This window comes from Lynx rufus, unplaced genomic scaffold (assembly GCF_022079265.1).
Source record: "Lynx rufus isolate CCGP_SWC_20201006 ecotype Redwood Valley unplaced genomic scaffold, mLynRuf1.p SCAF_4, whole genome shotgun sequence".
Classification (NCBI taxonomy): Eukaryota; Metazoa; Chordata; class Mammalia; order Carnivora; family Felidae; genus Lynx; species Lynx rufus.
This window is the reverse complement of record NW_025814856.1, coordinates 76,463,881-76,491,267: the sequence shown is the minus strand read 5'-3', so window position 1 is coordinate 76,491,267 and position 27,387 is coordinate 76,463,881. Positions and strand designations below refer to the sequence as shown.

Genomic DNA, 27,387 nt, shown 5'->3' with positions numbered 1-27,387 from the left:
CTGTTTCTCCTCCTTTTCCTCATCTGTCAAAAGGGACCTCGTTCGTTTGCAGGCAGAGTGAACAGGAAATGTGAGCAAAGCGTGTAGCCTGTCCCAGGTGCATAGACAAGGCTCAGGAAATGTTGGGGACGGGCATTTCACCTCAACACTGGCCTGGGTGCCATCGATGATTTCTGGGATCCCCAGAGTGCAAAATTATAGGGAATATTACTCTTTTGGAAAATCAGGGGCATGTGTGTGTGTATGTGTGTGTGTGGCCAAAGGCAGAAGTCTGCGTTGACCCAAGTGGGGTGCAGACCAGGGGGCGGGACCAGGTCCTGCAGTTCCAGGGTCAGATCCTCAGAAATGGTAAAGGCAGGGTGGGAGGGAGCGGAGGGTGGGTGATGGGTATTGAGGAGGGCACCTTTTGGGATGAGCACTAGGTGTTGTATGGAAACCAATTTGACAATAAATTTCATATTTAAAAAAAAAAGAATGGGTTGAATCAGTCATGATCTTTGTCCTCAGGAGCTTAGGGTTCAGAGGAAGAGACAAACTTGAAAACCCATAAATGTCATGCAGTATAATAGGTTTTATATTACATTAAAATTATGTTATTAGTAAAAAAAGAAAAGAAAGAAAGAAATGGTCATTCGGGGCCTCGTGAAGGGGCGGCTGAGGAATGCGTCTGAAATGAAATTTTGAGAAGTAAAGGGAGCATTGACTTCCGACTGAAATGAAGCTTCCTTTTCAGTTATGTCCAGTGTACCGGGCCTCCTGGGTATGGTTATGGTAATTAGTTATGCTAATTATAGCCTGACTGCCTGGAGGGAGATGGCAGTGGGGTCTGGCCAGGAAGGGGACTTGGGTGGGCTGCCCACTTGGGTGGGCAGTGGGGTCTGGCCTAGAAGGGGACTTGGGTGGGTCCTTCAGCACCCACTTCCAGAAATGCCAACATGCTGAGCTATAACCAAGATTCAAGGCCCAGGTGTCCGGAAATGCAGGCTTTCATTGTCCTGACCCTCAGCAAAGGGTCACTGTGCCACTGTGTGTAGTACTTCGTGTCTGTCCTCCACAGGGGAAAAGACACACTCAGCCCAAGTACCTACTCCGATTCTCCAAGAACGGACCTGGTCTCTAAGTAGGCCGATGGAGTCAGTGGGAATCAGAAGAGAAAACAGTATTTTGTTTTGTAACAGAGGCAAAAGTTGTTTGAGAAGAGGGGACAAAAGTAGTCCAGACAGAGGTCCATTTCAGGCCTTTCCAACCATCAGATTTCACATGTTGTATCTAAGTGCTCAATAATATGTATGATTTTAAATATTAAGTAATGTGAATTCTTTTTAGAGATACATTTTAAAATACAATTCAAAAGCAATGCAAGTTGGCTATGTGACAAATTAGGGTATAGAAGTGACATAGTAAAAACTATCCTGATCCTAGTGTTTAGAAGTGACCCCTCCAAAGTTGTGCCCTTTCCTCTACCCGGGGCTGTGTCCCTGAACCCATTCTGGGGGCGAAACATAAAAATCACCGGAAAAAATAGTCAACATGGGTTTCCATGCCTAGATACTTTTAGAATTGTGATTTCTAGGAAATGACTCTGAGGTAACAGACATGACTTTTCCACAGTACTGGTGGGTGTGAGCAGTTGGTATTGGATATTATTATACCTATGAAAATTGTGATTTTTTTGAGGTGTTCTTGGACTTTATTCAGCATTAATTTGATATTATAATGTTGCTTCTATTACTCTAAATCATTGCGTCTCACCCACCTCAGGAATGAAACAAATGACTTGAGCCCAAATCATCAGGATATTTCTTTCGAGCAGCCACCTACGCACAGTCCCCTACCCATGAGGTAATGTGAGACCATCACTAACGTTCAGTATGAATCTCACTTCAACAGAGACAGAGGCCCTGAATACTCCAATAAGATATTTTTAGTATTTTTACGAATCAGTGTTTTAAACAATCATGTAAGTAGAAATCTTTACTTAAGGCAGGGCTGGTTGGCCTCTGACTAGTTGGCCTTTACTAAGTGTGGCCAAAGTGTCGTTGGTAAAACTCACCTTAGTCCAAAGGAGAAGGGCAGGGGGAAGAAATGACTCCAAATATAGACTTGTTTTTACCTCCAGGTAGAGATTGTTTCCTCTGTGTTCAAAGTCACTGTCCTCTCAGGCTGTAACTCAAAGACACAATGGGACCATGTGGAAAACTGAGATTGACATGGACTTGGGATGACTTCTCATGAAAATATCTTCATATTTAGCTAATTTCTCTCTAAACTATAATAGTCAGATCTCAGAATCACCCCTCTGTGGAAGAGAGACTGAGAAGGTGCAACAATAGGAAAGGATGCAGTTGTATTTGGACAATGAGGAAGATGAATGAAGGAACATCCCCTACAGAGCAAAGGTAAGTTTCTGCCCCCCCCCCAGCCCACCCCTTCCTGAGCATGCTGGAGGCCTTAGCTTTGACCCAGGACTTCAGTAGAGGGTGCAGGTCTTTCATAAATCTTGTATTATAAAATCAGAAGCTCAGGGAGATAGACGAGGACTTAGGGAATCTGAGAAACCAACTTTTACCTCAGATCATTTAGACTTTCCTTTCATTAACCATTTTTATCAATGCTATTGAGTTATATACATAAAAGTTGAATTTTCAATTAAAAATTCATTTAATTCAATTTAGATCTCCTCGGAGAGCTTTTCTTCCCCACACACAGCAGCAGTTTTCCTGTTTGGGGCTGGAGGATCTGTAACACAGTGTTTCTTTTCTTCTTTTCTTTTCTTTGTTTCTTTTCTTTTCTTTCTTTTTCTTTTTTTTTTTTTTGTCAAGAAGTTCACTAACTTTACAAGAAGATGTGAACATGGTGATCTTATTGCCATAATTGTGCTTTAATACAGAGATCAGTCACACAACTGTAGCAGTTAAACCTCCTCGCTTTACAGAGGAGAGAACAGAGGTCCAGGGAAGCTGGTCCCCAAATCCCATATGGAGTCACTTTCAAGGAGAAGGGGAAGGCGGAGGGCCCGGGGTCTCCTCCAGGGCTGATGCATGCACCTGCCCTGAGGATCATTTCCCCCGCAGGAGAGTGAGCGCCAGGCATGGGTGAGGGTGCTGCAAAGTCAGCCACACTGTTTCCTGGGCTTCTGATCAAGGAATCTCTCTCTCTCTGCACAGGAACCAGCAGTGGGTGAGGTGGCAACTTAGAAACTGGAGTCAGGAGCTGCCTTCCAGTCTCGGCTTGCACCCATTTTGTGCGGAATCCCCAGAGAGTCTCTCGGCCTTGAAATTATTTGCGGGATATTTCATTCCCACATTCTTCACTGGAGATGGTCAGATTCTTGAATCACCAGTCCGGCACAGCTCTGTTCAATAGAAATAAGTGTAAGACACAATTTGAGACACAAATTAAAAGTTCCCTAAATGCTGCGTTAAAAACAAAGTTAAAGAAATAAGTAACAAAGTTAAAGAAATAATTCTAGCACGAATTTTATTTAGTGAATGATATCCAAAATAGTATTTCAGTGTGCAATCAATACAGAAATTTTTAAGGATATATTTCATCTTTTTTTGTAGTCTCCAGAATATGATTTGTATGCTACACAAGCAGCCCATGGCGGCGTGGATTAGTGCAGTGGCTACATTTCAAATGCTCAGTAGCCACATTGGGCTGGTGCCTGGTGCTCGTGGCTGCTGCCTTGAGCAGCTCAGATCCTGCTCCAGACGCTTCAGAAGCTCACCCTGGACGATCTTTAGAAAGTGCCTCCAGACGGGAGAGCCCCCTGGGTCTACACCAGCCTGTGAGCTGGGGCTCCTTAGCCTCCCGGGTCATGTGCAGTGGATCCACAGAGGGGGGTGTCCTCCAGTGTCCAGTGTACTGTCGGTTGACCCAGGAAACCCCAGGGACCCAGCACCCATGGAAAGTCCAGGACTGGAGCACCCTGGGAGTTGGGGACTTTTTGCTCAAGGACCTGAGCTTCCCGTAAGGCTGTGCTCTGCTTTTCCCAAACAGCACAGTAATACACGCCCTCATCGCTCTTCGCCAGCTCCAGCAGCAACAGGTTAGAGCTTGTGCTATCCTTGCCTTTCTTGGCGTGGACCTTGTCTGCTGTCAAGACACCATCTCTGGTCACATATGAGCTGGACATATCCAGCATGAGGATCCTCTTGGGGGCTGTACCCTCCTGGTGGCGGTACCAGTGGATGTAGCTGACCGAGGTGCTGGCTTTGCAGGGCAGCGTGGCCCAGCTGCCTGCACGTGCCACCACCACGGCTGGCTGCTCCACACTGATCGCTGCCACGCCACCTGCGAGGGGGGACAGCGGTGAGACAGGGAAGGATAAGAGCCTCAGGGCACCCCACGCACCCGCACCGGGGAGGGAGTCAGGACTTACCGGGAAACAGGAGGGCGCACAGGAGGGCGAGGGGACCCAGCATGGTTCTGCTTCCCTGCTGGTGGGGAGAAGCCCAGGGTGACCTCCCAGCTGCACCTGCTGGACGGAGACTGACTGGATAGGTGGCAGAGGGCAGATTAGGCTCTGAGCTCTGCTTCCCTGAGGCACCTGCAGGCACTGGTGAGAGAGAGGCAGGAGGGAGGGGGGAGGGAGGAGCCAGAGGGCAGGGACAGGTCTGACCACAAGGGGGAGAGGGACCACCAGTGGTCAGGGTGCTAAGAAACACTGAAGAACTTTGGTGCAGTAAGAGCACCACTAATAATAGCAATTTTTGATTGGACATTGACTTTGTTTGAGCAGAGCACTAATAGGTTTCTGCTCAGTGTCTCTTCCAAGGCTGCATGCCTAAGGCGAATCAGGTGGGATGACAGCCGGGTCTGGCTGGAGACAAATCCCAAGCCTAAAATGGCCACTTGGCACTCACAGAGCAATGGGGGCGTGGCCTGCACAGGGACGACGGGGGCAAGCAGAGCAGCAATGCCTGCCTAAAAGGCACCGCCCCCCACCCCCCGCAGCTGGCACTGGAGCATTGACCCGAGGTGGCATCAGAAGAGTAAATGCCCTCACGTAACACGATAGCTGTGCAGTCATGGGCGAGCTGTCTCTCCTCCTTTTCCTCATCTGTCAAAAGGGACCTCGTTCGTTTGCAGGCAGAGTGAACAGGAAATATGAGCAAAGCTTGTAGCCTGTCCCAGGTGCATAGACAAGGCTCAGGAAATGTTGGGGACGGGCGTTTCACCTCAACACTGGCCTGGGTGCCATCGATAATTTCTGGGATCCCAGAGTGCAAAATTATAGGGAATATTATTGTTGTGGAAGACAGAGATATGTGTGAATGTGTGTGTGTGTGTGTGTGTGTGGCCAAAGGTAGAAGTCTGCGTTGACCCAAGTGGGGTGTGGACCAGGGGGCGGGACCAGGTCCTGAGGTTCCAGGGTCAGATCCTCAGAAACGGTAAAGGCGGGCCTCCTGAAGGGGCAGCTGAGGAATGTGTCTGAAATGAAATTTTGAGACATAAAGGGAGCATTGACTTCGACTGAAATGAAGCTTCCCTTTCAGTTATGCCAGGTATACCAGGGCCTCCTGGGTGTAGTTATGATAAATAGTTATGCTAATTATAGCCTGACCTCCTGGAGGGAGAGGGCAGTGAGGACATCAATTAAGGGGACTTGGCTGGGCTGGAGGGCTGGGTCCTGTAGCACCCATGACCAGACCCAGCTCCCGTGCTCCTCCTCCTGGTAAAACTGGAGGGCAGACATGCTGAGCTATAACCGGGATTCAAAGCTAAAGTGTCCCAAAATGCAGGCTTTGAGGTTGTGCTGAGATGGTGAGGTGTTGAGTAGATGCTCTGCTAAAAGAATATTCCAGGCCCATCATTCAGACCCTCAACAGGTGTCTAGGGCAGCTGTGCTTATTACGTGTTAAGTGGAACAGAGAGTGACAACGGGGGAGACATCTGACCAGCAGAACGGCAGGTGGAAAGAGTCTCAATATAGAAGGTGAGCAGTGTGGGTGGTGACAAATTGGGTGACATTTTTCTTCCTGCTTTCTCTATTTCCTGGATTTTCACTGATAGGAAAATCTTACTTTGGGGGAGAAAATCCATAACCTTCTCTTCTTTTATGAAAACAAATCTTATTTCACATTGTCAGCATTCAAAAATCTGTTTCTCTCAATGACTTTTACCATGTTTGTTCAAATACTGCTCAAATTAAAGGCCCAAAATTGTTGGCCATGACCATCCTTAGTGGGTAATGAAGTCGGCCCCAAACCTCCAGCCAAATACTCTCTTGGGTGTGTCAAATGGCAAAAGTGAAACAATTTAGTTTGTAGAGTGTGATGTCCTTTATTGAAAGAAGAATAATCCACGGTTTGGGGCGTTCAGTGCCTCACAAGCAGTGGACACGGTTCCCCAGGGATTTGGGCAAGAGGGAGTCTATAGAGCCTTAGAAGCAGCCAAGGGGGAACAAGCAGGATTAGGTGGGGTTCAGGGATCTCCCTACAAGGCTAGCAGGTCACTGAGGGAATAAGGAGAGAGCTTTTGGCTCAGGTTGATTGGCTGGGGTCGCATATCTGATCCCATTTAGAACAGGGAAATCATTACAGATTCCTGGTGATGGGGACCGGCTGGCTGGGATATACTGTTTCTGGTCAAGGGCAGCATTGACAGGGACATGTAGCATTCAGTTGGTGAGGTGTTGTCCTGCTTGCTGACCTGGGACCCTGGGCAGGAGTGTCTCCATCCTGGGCCTGGAGATGTATGTCAGCAGGTGACCATTGTTCACCTTTCCTCTACTCTTCCTGCTGTGGGGCGTCCCTCCTCTTCTCTAAGTGGCATTAAAGGTCATATTTCTTAAAAGATGCTCATGTTTAAAGAAATAATAGGGAAAACTCTTCAGCAGGAGAGAAAGAGTAGCCACCCTTATGTGGAGAGTGGAGGGTTCTGATCAGGACCCCACTGACTCCAGGAAGAGAGAAATTACACTGCACTTGAGGGAGCAGGACGTCTTGTCCCCCCAGATCATCCTGCTGTTGCATTAGTGAAGCTGCTGTGATGGCCCCAGACCTCAGCCCCAGGGGAGAGGCGGCTGGGTCACAGCAGGTGTGGACTCAGGCAGACCCTGTGCAGAGGGCCAGGTGCTGAAGCTTGGACCTGCTCGGTTAACCTCTGAGAGGCTGGCGTGCTCGCCTCACCTGGGGCAGCTCCCCTCCGCCCCGCAGAGAGTCTGAGATCTCGTCCAGTGTGACCGCTTCCCTTGGTCACGTGGAATAAATGGATGCAGACATGACGTCAACTTTCGGTGAACGGGACAAGCCCGAAAGCCCAAAAGAGGAAACACATTGATATATTTTGATGAGTGGACTGTCCATAAAATATTCTTCCTTTTTTCTTCCATTTACATGTTTATAACACTTTGTGTTGAATCCACATTTTTTCTAAAATTTGTTTCTCATTTGTTAGATTTATAATCCCATTTTTTAAAAATTAAATCATGGGTAGCATCCTGGACATTCATTCCTTGCTACAGAATCACAGAACTTTAAACACTTCAAGCTGAAGAAGAAAACCCTCATTCCAGATGCCTCGTTGTTTCTCATCTTTAAAGATGAGAGAACAGCTCCCAAAAGCAGGTGATTCCTTCAATATAACAAGATCATGAGCAGCTGAGGCAGGATTCGAACCCCCGTCCCTCCTCAGTACCGTGAACACATCACATTGAGTGGACCTGTCATTTCTAATTCTGTATCTACATCAGAGCACCCACTACATCTCAACGCTGGGACCAGGCCCTTTTTCAAACATAAACGTTACTTTCGTAACCCTTGAGAGTTGTAAAATTCTGTGAGGCACACATTAGTATTCCCAGTCAACAGTTGACGACCGTCAGGCTCCTTAAGACATTCCTCACATTGGACTTTGGAAAACAGCTGAGCAAATCTGATAATCATTGAACCAGCTTTATTAGAAGAAATTAGGATCAGTTATGTTGGTCTGCATTGGACCCTTCTCAAAGGTAAATGTGTGTGTGTGTGTGTGTGTGCACTCATAACAAATTAACTTGATAGAGAATTTCCTCCTCAAGTAAAAAGGCAGCCTCACAAAGGTTGTCAGATTTACAGGAAAGTGCAAAATGCAATGCAATATTTGGACATAAACTACAATGATTTTGTTGTTTACCTGGAATTCAGGGAAATGTAAATCAAATCCACATTGAGCTAGCACCTCAAACCTGATAGATGGCTGTAATCAAAAAGAGTACAATAATAGGTGTCATCGCAGAAGCTGAGAAGGGAGGAAGGGCAGGGACTCTGGCTGACCATCCTCTGCCCAGGGACCACACAGGGGACACGAGGCTGTCGCAGGAAGAGCTCCAAGAGCCGACTGTCCCAGGCAAGCGTGAGTGTCTGCGGTCTGGGAAAATCCCTGCTGGGCCAGATGGGGCATGGTTTCAAAATTAAGAAAGTATAAAACTACCATCACCTAGAGCAGAAAGAGAATCCTTAAAACAAAAAAAGTAGTGAGAAATCTCCTCCACCAGAATGTTAAAGAAGCTATAAGCTACAGCACAGAAAAGAGGGCAGTATTGGCCCCAGAGTTTATTCATGAGCACAAGGTGCCCTAGAGGAGGGGGACGGGGGGAGAGAGAATGAAAAAATCTTAAATTGCATCCTGTGGGCTTAGTGTTGTTAGTGGTGATTACAATTTGTTTATATTCATATTTTTAAATTCATGTTGAGAGCGTTACTTAGCAAGATGTCAGTATAAGGGGAAAATGCAAATATACAATTTTTAAGGATTAGCAAAACTGTGATCTATAGTTGAATCCTCATCTCTAGAAATTACTCCCTTTGTAAATATCCACTGAGAAAAGTGAAAGCCATAATAACCCGGAACTCTGAGCACTCCTGGCATCGATGCTGTGGGATCAAACACCATTTCTTACCACGAGCACCAGGGCTCAGGTGAGAAATGACTGAAACCAGAAATGACACAATAGTACAGAGTCACCACGTACGTGCCCGTCTCCATACAAAGTATGTTTCAGGACAGCACAGAGCTGACGAACGACAGCTTCACTTCATGGGTTCAGGACCAGCATGTGCAGGAGAAATTAGAGAGAACTGGAGAAGGAGGGAATCGCCCTCCTGCAGCCCCTCATGAGACACTGGATTCGGACACGTGTCACCCGGAGGGAGGGGGTCACAGCTCCATCACCTGCACTGGCGCTGCTCCCGCTGCCCTTCTGTGTCCCTGTCCCCTCCTGACGTCCCTCTGTCTCCCTCACTGTGTCTAGCTCTTCACCTTTCTCATTTCCTGTTGCCGTCCGTCCCTCTGCGTCTTTCTCTCCACATCTCCCTTTCCAGCTGGCTCTCCTCCTTCTTTATTTCTCTGTATCTCTCCTCTGTCTCCTCCTGATCTCTCTCCCTCTCTCTCTGTTTCTCTCTACATGTCTCTTATCTGTGTCTGCGTATCTGCCTCCCTACATCTGTTTGGCCATCTCTAACACCCAGTTTCTATTTCTATTTCTCTCTCTCTCTCTTATTGACTTTCCACTCTCTCTCTCTACCTCTCCTTCAATGGTCACAGTAGCTACTTGAAATTCTTCCTTATTCTGTGCATTTCCCTGTCTTCTGATGACCACTTCCTGTCCTCTCAGCACCCTCTTCATAGGAGCCTCTTTGTCCATCATTCCTTCTTCTCTCTGCTTCTCTTCTCTGTCCCCTGGGGCCTGTGGGATGCAGGCCTGTGGTCTGTGCTAAGGGGGCAGGATGGGCCCAAGCTCACAAATGTACGTTTACTCCTGGGTGTCTCCTGATGATCGCACCTGCCACATATCAAGTGATCAGAACGATAATGGCAGTGATAGAACTGTCCCCAACATTGCTGCCCTTGGGGACAAGGTCATCGCATGCACACCTTGTATTTCTATCAGCTGGTTGTGAGGTGTTACCTAGTGACAGTGTGAGAAACAGTCTATCATGAATTATTAGAATGTCCTACGATATCATGACCTTGAAATGGGTCTCTCTATGCTGCTTTGTGACCACAGTGACACAGATCAGTAGTGTTCATAATGACCACATGCCTCTGTATGGAGAGTACTTGGAGAAAGGCTTAGAAGATGCTATATATTTAATATACGTGTATGAGATACCATATGTTTTAGAATATTATTATCAGGGTGTCAATAACACTGAATTACATACTGTGTTCCTTGCATAGAAGATTAGAAGAAACTGTCATGAACAGAATTCTCACGCAGTCTGGGCTGGGACACGGATGGTAACGTGACTTTATGCAAGTCACTACTGAACACACTGGACTAAAACAGGGGCTGACAGTGGGGGAGAGAGGAAGCCTCACTAGGGCCCAGTTCACTCTCCCGGGCCCGGTGCTGCTCGGGGCCGCCCGCAGCTTCCCAGAAAGCAGCCCCATCCCCTGCTGGTGCTAGGGAGGGGCTGGGCCAGGGAACTTTCCAGAAGAGTTGAGAGCAGCCCGGAAACCTCAGCCAAAGCTCCACATCCTGCCTGCCTTTCCCACGGGCTCCGTGGCTGCCAGGTGCACGCGGCCTGTAGGGACCTGCCCGTTCAGACGCCTTCACGTGTGGCCAGCCTTCCAGACCCACTTGTCTGGTGAGTAGTCCAGTCGTGGGGCCCAGCCAGGGGCCCCCCCACTCTCTGAGCAGCCGACGCTGTAATCTGACACATGGTGGCTGAGGGGAGAGGTCCTTCTCAGCACGGAGCTGCCCAACAGGGACATTTGAAAGCTCTGAATGACACTTCCTGAGTCTGTGAAGATTTATTACATTGACAAGGACAGAATGACAGCTCCAGTCCAAGCCCTGCCACTTGGAGGATGTGTGTCCTTGGGAAAGTCACTGTGAATGGGAATAATAATGCCTACTCTGGAGACATCATCCACTAAGGGCAAGAGATCCGGCCAAGGTGGTTGCTTTGTAAATAAATACGATCAGGCAGTCTTAAGTGATATTCTTATGACCATTTGTTCCTTGTAATAACACGTCAAGGTACTTCTAACAAGCACATCTGACAGATCAACTAATTGGAGTCTGAAGACATTTCACCTGCTCAGGGTCATGCAAGTCAGTCAAGGAGCCTTGACTCAAACCCAAGTCTAACAGAGTCCAAAACCCGTCACAGCATCCACTGCATGTAAGTAGAATTCCATGTGTACATATAGTTTCTTTTAAGCTCTAGAAAGTAAACAGCCATAAAGGAAATTCCAAAGAAGTCGCAGAACTCGAGAATTTCTCTCACATGCCAATAAGCAAAGAGCATGAGCTATTCTTGAAGAGCAGTCATTCGGGTGACAGTGCTGGACTCCTGAATGTAGTAGAGATTCTTCTAGCACTGCTGAATTAGTAGTAGTTTGTTTTCTGTGATGACCAATAGTTTGGAGGTCATAACGGCAATCATTGATCCCTTAAATAATACCAAATAACCTATTGAATGTCAAACACTGCACATATTCATTCCTTCCTTGCAAGCGTAAGTAGGTATTACTCATCCCATTCTGCGGATGAGACAGAGGTGTATTTGAGCTTGCCTAGCTGAGAAAGAGCACAGCCAGAACTTGGAGTCGGCCAGGGTCTCATGGCCTGTGCTCTAAGTAAACTTCTTGGATGTTTGTGATTCGGGGCTTAATTTCTGTCCTCAGTGAGCTGTTGCTTTGAATGCAAAATGTGATGTGGTTCTACTTCCCTCTTTTTCTCAATATTGTGCTTCCTGCTTAAAAACCGTGGTACTTTGCTTGTTACTTACGCTGACTTCTTGCACCCCCTGCTGGCCATTGCAGGTATGTCCTACACCTTATAATCCCTGGATTCCCAGCAAGTGAATTCTCTTACAGGAAAGACTCAGCTTAGCGAGTGCAAGAGCCCAGGAATACCAGGCAGGAGACCTCTTTTTCCACTTGTGTACTCGGTGTGTTTGGGAGTTTTAGGTAAGCGGCTCCTTCTTGTAAAATCCCCATTTCTTCAGGCACAAGTGAGAATTGTCTGATATGTTTGGTGTCCTATGTACTTGTGAAATCTACAGAGAATTGCTTGTGAATAATGCGTCTTTACATCTATATAAACGGCATCGCATTCCCGTCAATCCGTGTCTGTCCCTCCGTCTGTCCACTAGGCTCACTGCTCCTCTGTGCTGCTCCTTCTGCCGCTGGTTGCAGCCACTGCATGAATCCCTCCACCGCCAGTGACAGGCACTTGTCCTGCTGCGCATGCTGGCTGTCACCTGTCACTAACACCTCAAGACACATTTCCCTGGGAATGTCATCCGGGGGTCACTGGTGCTGCTAATGTGACTGACACTTGAATGCGAGTGTGATGCCACCACGTTCAAAGGCACTAACAGGGCAGAACTGGCGTCGATGAAAACGTGGAGCAGCGGGTACGCTCACGGTCACGAGCAGGTAGCGAGCTCACACCTGCACCTGCGATTCGGCCGCGGCTTCCTCCAGCTTCTCTCGTGTTCGCTCAGCCTCGGACGAGACTCGCCTCCGAGTGCTCCCTGTGCTCGCGGGCGCCCGTCCTGAGCTTCCACATCCTGCTGCCTCCTCTCTTCTCTCCCCTCGGAATTCCCTTTGTGGGGTGGAAACTGTTATATTGAATCAATATTTCTTCACCATCTTACTATCACTTTATGCATTTATAAGATGCTCTCCATCTACTATCTTTTGCACTGGCTTGTCTCTAACAAAATGCACACTATAGGCCACTGGTCTGAGCTGACCAAGTTTTTCATTTGCTTTGTGCTTTGGTTTTGATGACGGTGTTGATTTCTGCAGGAAGGAAGGTGTTCCCCAGGAAAAGGTGCCATCAGTGCTGAGTCAAACAATCCCCTGAGTAACAGGCAAGTTGTCAAACTAGTTGGAATCTGTCTTATAGCACTGCTTCATAGTTAGCAAAAAAGTTTTTGGTTGTAAGATTTTCCACTTACCTGGGCTGGAATACAGATGGCCTATAACATGCATGACATACCTGAACTGGCCAGGAGGGGGCGCGAGAAGTCAGGGTAAGTAACCAGCAAATGCCTAGACTAGTTTTTTTAAGTGGGAAGCACATCATTGACAATAAATGCAAACTCTAAGAAGATCACATTTTGCATTCAAAGCTACAGCAAAAGGAGGACATAAAGTAATCCCTGCATCACAAACATCCAAGCCAGTTATGTGGGTCACAGTCTTCAAGAGCCTGGTGGACTTGAAGTTCTTGCTGTGCTCTTTCTTAGCCAGGCAATCTCCAGTACGTTACCTAACGTCCCTAATAAGCCTCTGTTCATCTGCAGAATGGGATGAAGAACACCTACTTTATGCTTACAAGGAAGGAATCAATATGTACAATGTTTGACATTCAATAAAGATTATTTGTTATTATCTAATGGATCAATGATTTCTGTTATGGCCTTTAAAAAATTAGTATTTCACAAAAGGCAAGCAACTAGTAATATGCAAGAGGTAAAAGAATTTCTAATGTGTTCTGAGATCCAGCATTATTACCTGAATGACTGCTCTTCATGAATAGTTTATGCTCTTTGCTTACTGGCACGTGAGAGACATTCTTGAGTTCTGCAACGTCTCTGAAATAGTCTTCATGGTGTATGCATATATGTGTATATGCATATATATATAATTATAACATCTTCATGATCTATATATATATAATTATAACACATAAAACTTTTTATTTATTAGGAATCGATAGCGTCATGGATTTTGGCATTTATTAGACTTGGATTTGAATCAAGACTCCATTACTTACATGATCTAGAACAGGTGAAGCATTTTAAGATTCTAATTAGCTGATCTGTCAATGCGGTTGTTGTAACTACCCTGACATGCTATTTGAGGAATAAACTGTTATAAGAATTACATTATATTTAGGCTGATAGGATTTATTTACAAAGCAACCAGTATGGCCCATTCACTGGCCCAGCGTGGATGTTGTCTCCAGAGTAAGTATTATTATTTCCATTTACAGTGACTTTCCCAAGGATGCACATCTTCCAAGTGGCGGGGCTTGGACTGGAGCTGCCCTCTCCCTCCAGGCGGTCAGGCTGTAATTATCATATGTAATGACCATAACTATACCCAGGAGGCCTTGATACACTTGGCATAACTGAAAAGGAACCTGCATTTCAGTCAGAAGTCAATGCTCCCTTTATCTCTCAAAATTTCATTTCAGATGCGTTCCTCAGCTGCCCCTTCACAAGGCCCTGACTTGACCATTCCTGAGGATCTGACCCTGGGACTGCAGGACCTGGTTCCGCCCCCTGGTCTCCACCGCCTCTGGGTCAACGCAGGCTTCTGCCTTTGGACACACACACGCACACTCACACTCACACATTCACACATGCCCCTGATTTTCCAAAACAGTAATATTCCCTAAAATTTTGTACTATGAGGATCCCAGAAATCATCAACGGCACCCAGGCCAGTGTTGAGGTGAAACGCCTGTCCCCAACATTTCCTGAACCTTGTCTATGCACCTGGGAAAGGCTACACGCTTTGCTCACATTTCCTGTTCACTCTGCCTGCAAATGAACGAGGTCCCTTTTGACAGATGAGGAAAAGGAGGAGAGACAGCTCGCCCACGACTGCACAGCTATGGTGTTATGTGAGGGCATTTAATCTCCTGATGCCTCCTCTGGGGACAATGCTCCAGTGCCAGCTCAGGATGGGGGGGGGGCGTGCCTTTTAGGCGGGGATTGCTACTCTGCTTGTCCCCACCCCCCAGGAAGGCCACGCCCTCATTGCTCTGTTAGTGGCCATTTGAGGCTTGAGATTTGTCTCCAGCCAGACCAGGCTGTCATCCCACTTATTTCCCCTTAGGCATGCAGCTTTGGAAGAGTTATGTAAAATACCAGCCAGGTTAAGAATATTCATCCCACAGGGTTATTTTCAGGATTTAATCAAACAGTGAACAGAAACCAATTAGTGCAGTGCTCAAGTGTAGTCCAGGATTATTATTGTTGCTGGTGCTTTTACTGCACCAACTTTCTTCAGTGTTTCTCAGCACCTGACCATTGGTGGTCCCTCTCCCCTCCCTCATGTGGTCAGACCTGTCCCTGCCCTCTGACCCCTTCAGTCCCTCCCCCCTCTCTCTCATCACTACCTGCCAGGGCCACCTGGAGGCTAGGAACCTAACCAGCTTTCTGCAGTCACCTCCTAACAGGTGCCGCTGCGAGGTCACCCTGGGCTTTTGTCCACCTGGCAGGAGGTAGAATCATGCTGGGTCCCCTTGTTCTCCTGTGCACCTTCCTGTTTCCCTGTAAGTCCGGACTCCCTCCCTGGTGCAGGGTGCACAGGGTGACTGAGGCTCTAGGCCTCCCCTGCCTCATGGAGGTCCCCTTTGCAGGTCGCACAGGGGAGGTCAGGCTGGAGCAGCCGGCTGTGGTCGTGGCTCATGAGGGCAGCTCGCCACCCTTCCATGCCCAGCTGGAACCAAGGTCAGCTACACCCACTGGTACCACTACCAGGAGGGAACGGTCCCCCAAAGGCTTCACTAACTGGCCATGTTCCATTAGGATGTGCAGTGGGAATCTGTCGAGAAAGCAGACAATGTCACGGCCACAGAGGCCAAGGAAGGCAGCACCTGTACCTTGTCGGTGCCGAAGGTGCAGAAGCATGACGAGGGCGTGTATTACTGCGCTGTCTGGGAACGGCGCGCTCCTTGCGCTGGCCTGGCTCCCACCCTCCCACCCCCGGCTGCACATAAAGGTCTCTGAATCTGGGCCCTCCAGGCCTGATACCTTCCACCACCTCTGGGTTCCTGGGGTGCCCTGAGTCAGCCCTCAGCACCCCTGGCTCTCCCCAGTGCCCCCTCCGTGGGTCCACTGCACATAACCCAGGAGGCTAAGGAGCCCCTGGCTGGCAGGCTGGTGCAGACCCAGGAGCTGTCCCATCTGGAGGCACTTTTCAAAGACCGTCCAGGGCGGAGCTTCTGAAGCATCTGGAGCAGGATCTGAGCTGCTCAAGGCAGCAGCCACGAGCACCAGGCACCAGCCCCATGTGGCTACTGAGCACTTGAAATGTAGCCAGCGCACTAATCCATGCCGCCATGGGCTGCTTGTGTAGCGTACAAGTCATATTCTGGAGACTATAGAAAGAAGATGAAATATCTCTTTAATAATCTCCATATTCATTGCATGTGAGAAATGACTTTGGGTATTTGGGATTACTAAATAAAAATAGTCCTAAAGTGAATTTTACTCATTCTTTTTACTTTTTTAAAAATGTAGCAGCTATAAAATTTGTAGTTTTGGCTTCCACTGGGACCCACATTTATTTCTATTAAAAGCACTCTTATACACTGGCAATTTAAAAATCTGACTATCTGCCCTAAAGAATGTGCAAATAAAATATGGTGCAAATAGTATTAAGGGTGAAGGACTCTCTGGAGATGAGCCACAAAATGTTTGAAAGCTGAGACTGGAATTAAACTCCTGACTCCAGTTTCTAAGTTGCTGCCCCGCCCACCGCTGGTTCCTGTGCAGAGAGAGAGACTCCGTGATCAGAAGCCCAGGAAACAGTGTGGCTAACTTCACAGCACCCTCACCCATGCCTGGCGCTCACTCTCCTGCGGGGGAAATGATCCTCAGGGCAGGTGCATGCATCAGCCCTGGACGAGACCCCGGGCCCTCCGCCTTCCCCTTCTTGAAAGTGACTCCATATGGGATTTGGGGACCAGCTTCCCTCGACCTCTGTTCTTTCATCTGTAAAATGGGGTGGTTCAACTTTAAGATTATGTGACTGACTTCTGTATAGAGCAAAATTATACAAATAAGATATTACTATGTTCGTTACCTTCTTATAAAGTTAGTCAACTGATTGAAAAGACCAAAACAGAAAGAAAGCAAAGCAAAGCAAAGCAAAGAAAACCCAAAAGGAAAACCCCCACTACTATATGTGGGTGGGGGAGGGAGGATAAAAAAGCTGTTTGGGGAAGTCTGAGTGGAATTAAACCCATTTACAATTGAAATTTCAAAGTCTATATACAGCTTAATGGCATTGCTAACATGGTTAATGAAGAGAAAGTCTAAATGATCTCGAGGAAATTGGTTCCTCAGGCTCACTACCTCCTCTGCCTCCCTTCTGTGTTTTTGGTGGGAGATTTATAATTTAGACATACCTCCTTTTCAAAGAGCCCAACTAAGACCCTGACCTTGTACTGAAGGCCTGGGTCAAGGCCAACACCTCCAACATATGCAGGAAGGGGTGGGAATAGCTGGGGCAGAAGTTTTTCTTTGCTCTTTTCAGGGGATGTTCCTTCATTCGTCTTCCCCATTTTCTAACACAACCAAACCCTTTCCTCTTGTGGCACCCTCTCATTGTCCGACTCCGCAGAGGAGTGACTCCGAGATCTGAGTATTACAGTTTAGGGAGAGAGAAATTAGCGAAATATGAAGGCACTCACGAGATGTCATCCCAAATCAATTAAAATCTAAGATTTCCACATGGTTCCTTAGTGCCTTGGTTACACATACCTGGGAAGGACAGTGGCCTTATGTATGGAGCAAACAATCCTTTGGGTGCAAACACATCTTTCAAGTCATTTACCTTCTGCTCTTCTCCTTTTGGCTAAGGTGAGCTTCACCAAGGACACTTTGGCCACACACACCAAAGGCAAACCAGCCAGAGGCCACCCAGACCTCCTTTCCTAAGTAAATATTTGCCAATGAAATGGTTGTTTAAATGACCGATTCATAAAAACACTGAAAGTATCTTATTAGAATGTACAGGACCGGGTATCGTGGAGGCTCCATCAAAGTCTGTTGAAGGGAGATTGATATTTTGAGTATTACTGAGGGGCCCACGTTATCTCCAGGGTAGGGGATTTTGCACGGATGGAGCTCAAAATGTCCCGAGAATTTGGGCTCAGCTCATTTGTTTCATTCCTGAGGTGGGTGAGACACAAAGACTTTGAATAGTCCGACCAACGTCATATTATCATATCAAGGCTGATTAAGTCTAAGGACATCTTAAATGTCACAATTTTCATAGTTATATTATCCATTACCAACTGCGCCCACACACTAGTACTGTGGGAAAAGTGATGTCTGTTACGTCAGAATCATCTAGAAAAATCAAAGTTGTGAAGATTGCCAGGCGCACCTGGATATTCAGGTTGACTGTTTTGTGTTGGGTGCTTTTTATGTTCAGCTGCGAGAATGGGCTCAGGGACACAGCCGGGAGCAGAGGAAAGGACCAGCTTTGGAGAGGTCACCTCTCCACATTGAGCTCAGGATAGTTTTTTCTTTTCTTTTCTTCCTTTTTTTTTTTAATGTTTATTTATTTTTTGAGAGCGAGAGAGACAGAGTGTGAGCGAGGGAAGGGCAGAGAAAGAGAGAGGGAGACACAGAATCTGAAGCAGGTTCCAGGCTCTGAACTGTCAGCACAGCTCCGATGTGGGGCTCAAACCCACGAGCTGTGAGATCATGCCCTGTTCTCACCCTCATCAACCAGAGAACCTCAGGAGATTCTCCAGGCTAAGAAGTACAAGCCCTTAGATCTGCGGCCCAAGAAGACACGTGCCATGCTCTGCCTGCTGAACAAGTACAAGGAAAACCTGAGGCTCAAGCAGCAGCAGTGGAAGGAACCAGCTGTACCCCCTGTGGGAGTCCCCGGTCAAGGCCTAGCACAGACATCAATTAAACAAAAAGAGAGAGAGAGAGATTCACTTAGGTGTTTTTTGTTTTTGTTTTTGTTTTCTTGCTTGCTTGTTTTCCAAAGTTTATTTATTTACTTTGAAGGAGAGAGAGAGTGCATGCATAAGCAAGGGAGGGACAGAGAGAGAGAAAGAGAGAGAGAAAATCCAAGCAGGCTCCGCTCTCAGCGTAGAGCCAGCAGTGGGGCTCGATCCCATAGCTGTGAGACCATGACCTGAACCGAAACCAAGAGTTTGCGGCTTAACAGACTCAACCGTCCAGGGAACCCGCAGGTAGTTTTTAATATTAAAATCTCTGCATATTACTGAGCACTTAGACACAGCAGGTGAAATGTGATGGTTAGAAAGACCTGTAACTGGCTCTGTCTTGATCACGTTTCTCCCCTCTTCTCAAACAACCTTTGCTTCTTTCACTAAAAAATCTTATTTTCTTTCCTGATTCCCATGGACTCCAAGTCAGAGACAAGGGTCATGCTTGGAGAGCTCAGAGTAGGTACTTGGGCTGAGTGTGTCTTTTCCCCTGCGTAGGACAGTACCAAGTACTACGGAGAGTGGCACAAATAGTCTTCTTAGTAACACTGTGCGGTAACTTCCTTGTTTTCTCTATGTATCTTTTTCCCACATGCAGATGCAGGAATGAGATGGTCTCCAGCAGAATCGCACACGACCATAGTTTCCATCAAGTCGATTGGTACTTTTATTGTGTGAAAACGTAGTCTTCTAGCTTTCATGGAAGGTTGCTGGAAGTCAACCTCATGTATCTTCACCTGGTGACAGAGAAGATTGACTTTCAATTAGGACTCTGTGTGTCCCCTTCTTTGAGGGAACCCATTTCTCTCCTAGTCAAAGGACAAGTGTGGATGCTGAGGGCCATAAAGGTGGATTCTCCAAAATCTTCTCTTTCATCCCCAGGATCGATGATCCCCATCCTGCTCTGGGACCCCTGAGACTAACCCCTGTGGATTCCACTAATGGGCATCTTTGCTCCGATTTCTATCCAATGTTGGCCAATAGAAACTGAAGTTCAAAGAACCATCACCATGTTACCAGACAAAAGCATTTCTTTTTGGGCACAAGATTTCCAATCCTGTGGATCCAGGCCCTGAAAGAAAAGAAACAAATTCCTCCAGTGGGTTAATCAGAATAAAAGGGAATGGCCACTCCCACCTACACCTCTTGGGTCCTGAGCATAACCTCTGTCCTGGGGTAGAGGGCCCTATATGTTGGCTCCAGGGGAGGATGCAGCCAACCCAAGCCACCTGTCAGGGAGAGAGCATTGAACTCACTCTGCTCCCACTTTCCAGCCTCCTCCTGATGATTTCATTGACTGCTTCCAAACAGTAACCAGAGAATAACGAAAACCGTCCATGTAGTCCATTAGGGTCCGCCTCGTAATGCCCAGGACAAGGTAAAGAGAGGTAGACCATTCATCTGCAGGAGCAAAAGGAAGAAATAAAGCAGATGGCCAAATAAGTGGGTCATGTTTCCCATTAAATAACTAAAACGGGAGCAGGGGGACCATTTAATCTAGTTTGTTTCATTTCAGTTTCCACAAAGCCACCAAGGACCTGTATCTAACAGAACAGGATGTGCCCTGTTCCTGCAGTAACAAAACAGGAAACTGGACAAGTTTTGCGAGATTATCATTAAATTCTGTGCTCTTCTGGTTGATGAACTAAGAAAGTAGCATGCAGATTATTTGTAATGCTTTTGTTCTTCGGTTACATAGTGGATTCTGTGGTATTTGTTGACATATTAAGTAAGTCATCATCGTGTAAGTAGAATAAAATGAGTAACCTAAAAGAAGTCCATGTGTAGACAAATGATTATAGCGCTTTATTCACCAATGTTATGAGGAATCCAATTCTGTGTTCCTGATGTTCTTTAATATAATACGCAAGTAGGGTAGTGAAACAACCCCAGCTCTTATTAAATATCTGGGGCTAGAGAAACGCCTGCTACTTTCATAATGTCGACTAAAATATAGCCTCTCTTGCTTCATAATTGATCCGTTCTCCTGTCCTTCCTTTATCTACTTGCCTACCATCTATGAGTCAACAGTTAACTTTTCAATCACAAGCTGGTCATTCCTATGTACTGTGGTTCGGTTGCCTTTATTTTTTTAACTTCTAAGTGGAAGTTACAGAGTAATTAGCAAAAATCTGCAGTTACATTTTGGACGTGGTGGAATTAGCATTGGTATGGCTATCTTGTGTTTTATTTGTATCGCATATCTGTGGGTCACCAGATTTCTTTGACTCTGCTTCTTTTCTTTGCTCAGCCAAACCAAAACGAAGAATTAACTAGTTTATGTGTTCAGAGTTGAATGTGTACTCATTCTCTCAAGGCGCTCGGTTCCATATAAAAATTAATAAATATAATGTAATATTCTGATAAGAACATACTAATAGCTAGTGTTAATTGAATATTCCTTATGTACTAGGCACTGTGTTAAATACTTCACATACTTTTTGTTATGTAATTCTAATAACAATATTGTGAGATAACTATTCATTATTATCATCGTCTCAATTTTATAGATATTTTAGAAATTTGATGCCTCGATAAATCAAGTGCCTTGATAATAAGGAGCAAGTTGGAATCTGAGTCCAGATCTGTCTGATTACAAAATCTGAGCTCTCGATCCAGACTGGTGAGCAAAGCAAAGCAAAACAAAGAAAACATTTGAAGCAGGCATGTTGGACAGAAATAGAGAATTTATTTAACCATCCTTTTTATGATTATGTTCTTTTTCTCTTTAACTATAAGGTATATTCCATCTCTGGGAGCCACACAGAGCTATTTAAATTGATCCCTGTGGTGTATATTTAGAGACAATCAGCAGAGAATTTTCTGCAGAGAATTTTATCATGCAGTCAATTTTTTTCTGACTTCTGGGACCCCAGAATTTTTCTACGAGGAAAGATAGGCATAACAAGAACTGTTTATTGAGCAAAGAAGCATCAAGATGGAACACAAGGATGTGCTCCTTGATTTCTGCCCTTGGTGCTCCACTCCCCCCACTCTCAGCCCACTGGAGAGTGCGGACATATTCCTCGGGGTGCATGGACAAGAGAGTAAGGACCTCCAGGTCAATCACGGTGACTGAAGTTGCTTTGACCACTTTGTTTGCTGTATTTGAAATGCTCCTGGACGCACTCCCAGCCCCACTGGTAACAGCCTGATTGTTGCTCAGAAACGGGATAACACTGGTGATGAGAACATGAGCATTAGACCCTGTGGTGAATAGTAGGTCATTGTGCCCAAATTTGGAGAGAAGAGGTTCATGAAGGAGGGAGGCACCATGGTAAAAATTCAAGAATGTTTGGAGACCTCTATACAGAGCGTTAATAACTTTAATCTGTAGAGTTCAGACATTCATGATGGAGTGTTCCCCTCTCTACCTTTGAGGACCCTGTTCTCTAGTATATATAGGTGCCCACACAGAACATACAGCTACCACCCGGCTCAACATTCTGAGATCCAGTCCCCCAAGGCATTTAAAGAGGTATAATAAGTGTTCCTACCTCAGAGGGTTGCTGGGAGGTATACTGAGTTTATATATGCAAAGAATTTAGACCCATGCCTGTCACATAGTAAGAGTTCAACAAAACTATATCACTTGTCATTATTATTTGTGGCCCTGATTAAAGAGGGTGCAGATAAGACACAACAGGAGTCCACTATGGTGAGTGTTGCTCCCAGGAGCCTCTTGGAGCTCAGACGTTTGAAAACAAAACAGCAGCCTTGACTCAAATGGCCAAGATATGTTCACTTCCTTTATGGCTGCCAGGGAGGGCCTGGCATGAAATGAGGGACAAGTAGATGTCAGGTCCTGAACTCCTTACTGCATTTACGTAGTTAAGGGCACTGTTAGACAGCCAATAAGTCATGCTGATAACATGCAGAATGGGATTTAGAAGCAGTGGGGATGTCTTTGGGCTCTCTTCTACACTGTGCGCACTTGGCATTAGAGAAATGTGTGACTTTCAGTTCCACCATGTACGATCCAAGAAGCTTACATTACATCTTCATCGCTCTGGGAATCACTTCTTGCCTCAAGACAGCATCATTTAGAGAAAACAAGCTGAAGGATGTAGGCATCTTGGAAATTGTAAATACTGTACTGAAGACTTAGCCTTTTATTTTAACAACTGTCATTTGTGCCAATAAGCTGTAGAATATGAATGATCATTTAAGGATAATGAGTATTTAAGGAGCTCTCACTAAAGGGAAGGCACCATGCTAGATGCAGTAGGGATATTGAACAATGACTAAAACGTGTGGCTGACGTAGCAAAAGTGAAATTTAGCACAGGATATATGAAAGTAACAGGTAACAGCCGGTCAAGCAAGGCAGGACCTGTATGTTAACAAAGTGATAGAGTCATTTCCTGTTACGCTCACCCAGATGAGGGAGCGAAATCTCCAAGGAAAGCACATTAATGGTGTTGTTCGTTGAGCGAATGGAACTTTTGTGGGTTGGATGTTAATGGGAGTATGATTTTGTCCCAGTCTTGGCTGGCTGAGGCCCACACTCAAAACCATAGAAATAAGGTGTGCCTGTATCCTACAAGAGGGGCCTAAACCTTGATTCTCAACCAGAGGCAATCTCCCTTCCAGAGGATATTGGCAATGTCTGAAGACGTTTCTGGTTGTCACAACAGGTTGGGGGTGCTATAGGCATCTCGTGAGTAGAGGCCAGGAATGATGTTAAACATTCTACTGTGCCCAGGATATCCCACCCCCATGTCAAACAAATACTGAGCCCCCAATGGTAGCAATTTTCAGGCTGATAAATCCTGACCTAGCTACCTTTCCAAAAGACTTATTGGGAGGTGGACAGAATTCATAATTCTAACCTTTGGCTCTTGCACTACATCCAGCCCAGCTATAAGGGGAGCTTAAATCCTTGGGGACATTGATTCTATGGAGTCTTTCTCTAAAGATACAGTTGGGAGTATCCTGGTTTCTTCCAATGAGGACATGAAGAGACAGCCCTCCCACCTTCACACAAACAAAAGGACTCCCCAGGCCCTGGGACCACCAGAGGTTCAGAGCCAAGATCTGTATAAAGGGTCATGGAAGCGTTTGACCTGAGTCCCTAGGGGCAGATGGGCAGAGGGACCAGTGATGACTGTCACCTAGAAAGTCAAAAGGGGATTTCAGGTCATCGCAGACTTGGTAACTGGGGCCAACTTTCCTACTGAAATCAGCAAAATCCTCTTGATGAAATAATAATCTTGCTAATAATCATCCTAGGGGAAACTTCCAACTTCGTAAATGGATTGCTTATTTTGGCATCATATACATATGGATAAAATTCCCACATATTGCTGGCCATTTAGAGCACTGTCAGAAATGCCCGATCTGGCATCGGGCCCCGAGTCACCCCTCTCCTGTGCTCACACTCCTGGAGGCTCCCTCTCCTCTTCCTGTTCCCGCGTCCCTGGCTCCTCCTTAGCCTTCTTTGTGGGCAGACAGCCTGAGCAGACAGTATTCACCTGCGAATATAAATTTGTTTCCCTACTTTTCAGAGTAGTTGAGTGATACTTTTAAATTTTTAAATTTCGTGTTTTATTTCTTGATAACCTTGGCTTTTCTTGAAATGCTGTTCTTTTGTTTAGATTTGCAAGTGGATATACATAATGGAAGCAACAGAAATATTTGTTTCAATAATGGAAATGATATTTTCACTACAGGGTATCCAGATTTCACTTTTCATGCACACAGGTACCGACAACACCAAATCAGGATTTGTGGATCGAAAACCCTTGTTCAAGATCAATTACAGACAGAGAACCACAACCACGAGGTGCATAAAATTCTGTCCGTTCTGCTTTGGTCCTTAATATAAAACGTGCAGAAGTAGAAGAGGACACGATGACCTAGTAGAAAGGCCCCCAGAAACCTACATTACCATTACACCAAGTTAATAATCACACACACCCCTAATCATGACTGTGACCGCATCCCTCCCAACAACTCTGGCCCCAAGCCCAGGCCTCAGCCCTGACTAGGCCTCAGCCTCAGCCTACACTACGTCCTGTGACCTTCCTCGGGTCAATGCCTCAGTCTCAGAGGAAAGAGAAAAGACAGCCTGATGGCTGTTGATTGTACCCCCACAGATGCTACCAACTGTACCCCAGATGTTTGGTTTCACCTAACTTCCTATTGGGCTGGATTCCTATTTGGACACTTGGTATGTTGAAATGGTCTGATTATCTCAGAGAGAAGCAAGGTGCAGTGTTTCACTCCCCAGAGATTTTCAGAAGTGTCAAAAGCTCAGGCTGGCAAAGAACTGCATGGAATTCATATCCATTCGCTCCCCTGGCTGCCACATAATGAGTTGTGTGCATCCAGGAGCTCATGTGATCATCATAAAAATCCTGCAAACGAACCTAATTCATGGAAGAAAGAATTGTTGCTTAGAGAGGAACAGAAGTGTTTCCAAATGCATAGTCCATGCTGTTTCAATTGCGACATTGGGCCACTTTGAATTCCCTTAGTGTTTGTTAACTTCACAAGAACATACTCTGGCATTTGTGGGCGATCATGGGTTGTCCCAGACCTGCCGCCGCACCCAGCCAAGCCGGGGCAGGACAGTAGGAGTGTCACTCATGAAACCATGGCTGGGGCGCCTGGGTGGCTCAGTCAGTTAAGCAGAAACTCTTGATTTGGCTTGGGTCATGATCCCATGGTTCGTTAGTTGGAGCCCTGGTTGGGCTCTACGCTGACAGTGGGGAGCCTGTTTGGGATTCTGTCTCCCTCTCTCTCTGCTCCTACCCTGTGCAGTCTCTCTCTATCTCTCTCTCAAAAATAACTTAATAAACAATGAAAAAAAGAAGTCACGTGTAAAGGAATACAGTGGGCACACATCTGGAAGATTTCCCTCTCAGGACAGTCTGCCACAGGACCCTACCTGCTAATGTCCTCATCTGTGACATGGAGATTAATCACAACAGCCATCTCCTGGGACAGGGGAGAGGATTACATAAATTATACAGGAAAACCTTCAGAAATATGCCTAACAAAAGCAAGTCCACAATGGACATTGGATGTACATTAATTTTAGCACTTACCATTACGTTTGAAACACAATATTGCTTTGAAAATGATCCCACATGTGACATCGTGCTCATGAGACAGTGGCAACGCCCAGGGCAAGTAGAAGCTGGTTTCCAGAGACTGCCCTGACCCATGACCCCCAGCAATTGCAGCTTACTCCCTTCCTGGAGGCACCCAGATTATAAACGAAATTTGATTTCTCTGAGTCCTCATCTGCCTGGTGACATCACAATTAACTTACAAGACCCAAAGATACTCTGGTGCTTGTTCATGTGGCATATTCAAATCATCGATGAAATATTTCAGTCTCTGATTGTTGTGTTGTTGTGGTTGTTACAGAAGAGTAAAGGTCAGGTTTCCCATCCGAGTCGCGAGTCAACAGCAAATGAGAGGCAGATACACACAGGGGCTGAACCCAGCAGGCATGGCCCCATGTCTCTGGGCAATGTCTCTGGGGTTTGGGATCCCAGGGGGAATGGCTGAGTGGGTGTGAGAACCATCCTGCCCCACCCCAGACAGACACATTGGTACCGGGATCTCTTTCCAGATTGGGTGCCCTCTTACCCCGTCTGCCCAGCACTCATGGGACTCCGGAAGCCCCAGAACTGCTCATACCTGTGGTTGATCAGGAAACTCTCTAAGCCACCACTTCTTCTAAATCCTGAACCAGCTCCGCCCTCCTATCACTGGCCTGCCCACTCCTGCTCACAGGGACCTCACTTCTTACCTTGTCCCTGGGGAGCCAGCCTGGCCCGCGGGATGTCACTGCTGGAGGCCGTCATCTTCTCATCTCTCTGGGCCTGTGAGTGTCCCCCAGTCACTTCAGTCTACAGGAGAGACTTGAGAAATTCTTTATTGTTGCCTTTTTCCATATCATTTGCTCATGGAGATTTCTCTTCTTGGCTTGCAGTTGGCCTTGGGCAGGGGAAACTGGAACAACCTGAAATATCAATTTCCAGAGCAAGGGGGAAGAGTGCACACATATCGTGCAAGATGTCCACTGAGGTCATCGACAGAGCCATACACTGGTACCGGCAGAAGCCAGATCAAGAGATAGAACATCTAACACTCGTCTCAACACAGCCCGTTCAAGTTTCTTTAGGAGGGAAGAGCGACAAACTTGAGGCAAGTAAAAACGCTCACACTTCCACTGCAACCTTGAAAATAAATTTCTTAGAGCAAGAAGATGAGGCCGTGTACTTCTGTGCCTGCTGGGACTGGAGCCACAGCACCAGAGTTGCCAGGAGAAGCTGCACAAGAACCGTGCTCGGGTCTGGGTCCACCCACATCCTTCTCCACATGGGCAACCACAGAGGCCGCACAGCCCGGTGCCCAGCCGGAGCCTCTCCCTCTGCAGTAGTTCCTGACCTTTGCAGGAAGACACTGTAGATTCTGCTTGCACAGTGACCCCCACGTGATACCAGCAATGACGGTCCCCATGAAAGCAGTTTGACACTGGTTCCCGCTGGATTCAGCTGTCTGGGAACTCTGAAAACACAGCGTGGTTGGATCAGGGAAAAATCCATGTGTCTGTTAATTCACTGTAGAGACAGAGGTTTCTAGCACCCGAGTGGCTCAGAATGAAGAGAGGAAAGGACATAAATATTTCCTGTCATTTTTACTTTCTGATTTAATTCACGGGCATTACAGTTCTTCACAGGTGGAATGATCTGTCAGACATAATAACTG

General features: G+C 46.5%; 2 gene segments (V, D, J or C); one reads left to right on the top strand and one right to left on the bottom strand.

Moving 5' to 3' along the window:
* Window positions 1-2,822: 2,822 nt before the first annotated feature.
* On the bottom strand, window positions 2,823-4,497 carry LOC124524571 (T cell receptor gamma variable 4-like). The segment is given in 3 exon segments: window positions 2,823-3,355; window positions 3,731-4,296; window positions 4,385-4,497. Coding segments are annotated over 2 exon segments (534 nt in total).
* A 21,935-nt stretch (window positions 4,498-26,432) lies between these two features.
* On the top strand, window positions 26,433-27,087 carry LOC124523396 (probable non-functional T cell receptor gamma variable 11). The segment is given in 2 exon segments: window positions 26,433-26,500; window positions 26,609-27,087. Coding segments are annotated over 2 exon segments (522 nt in total).
* Window positions 27,088-27,387: the final 300 nt, after the last annotated feature.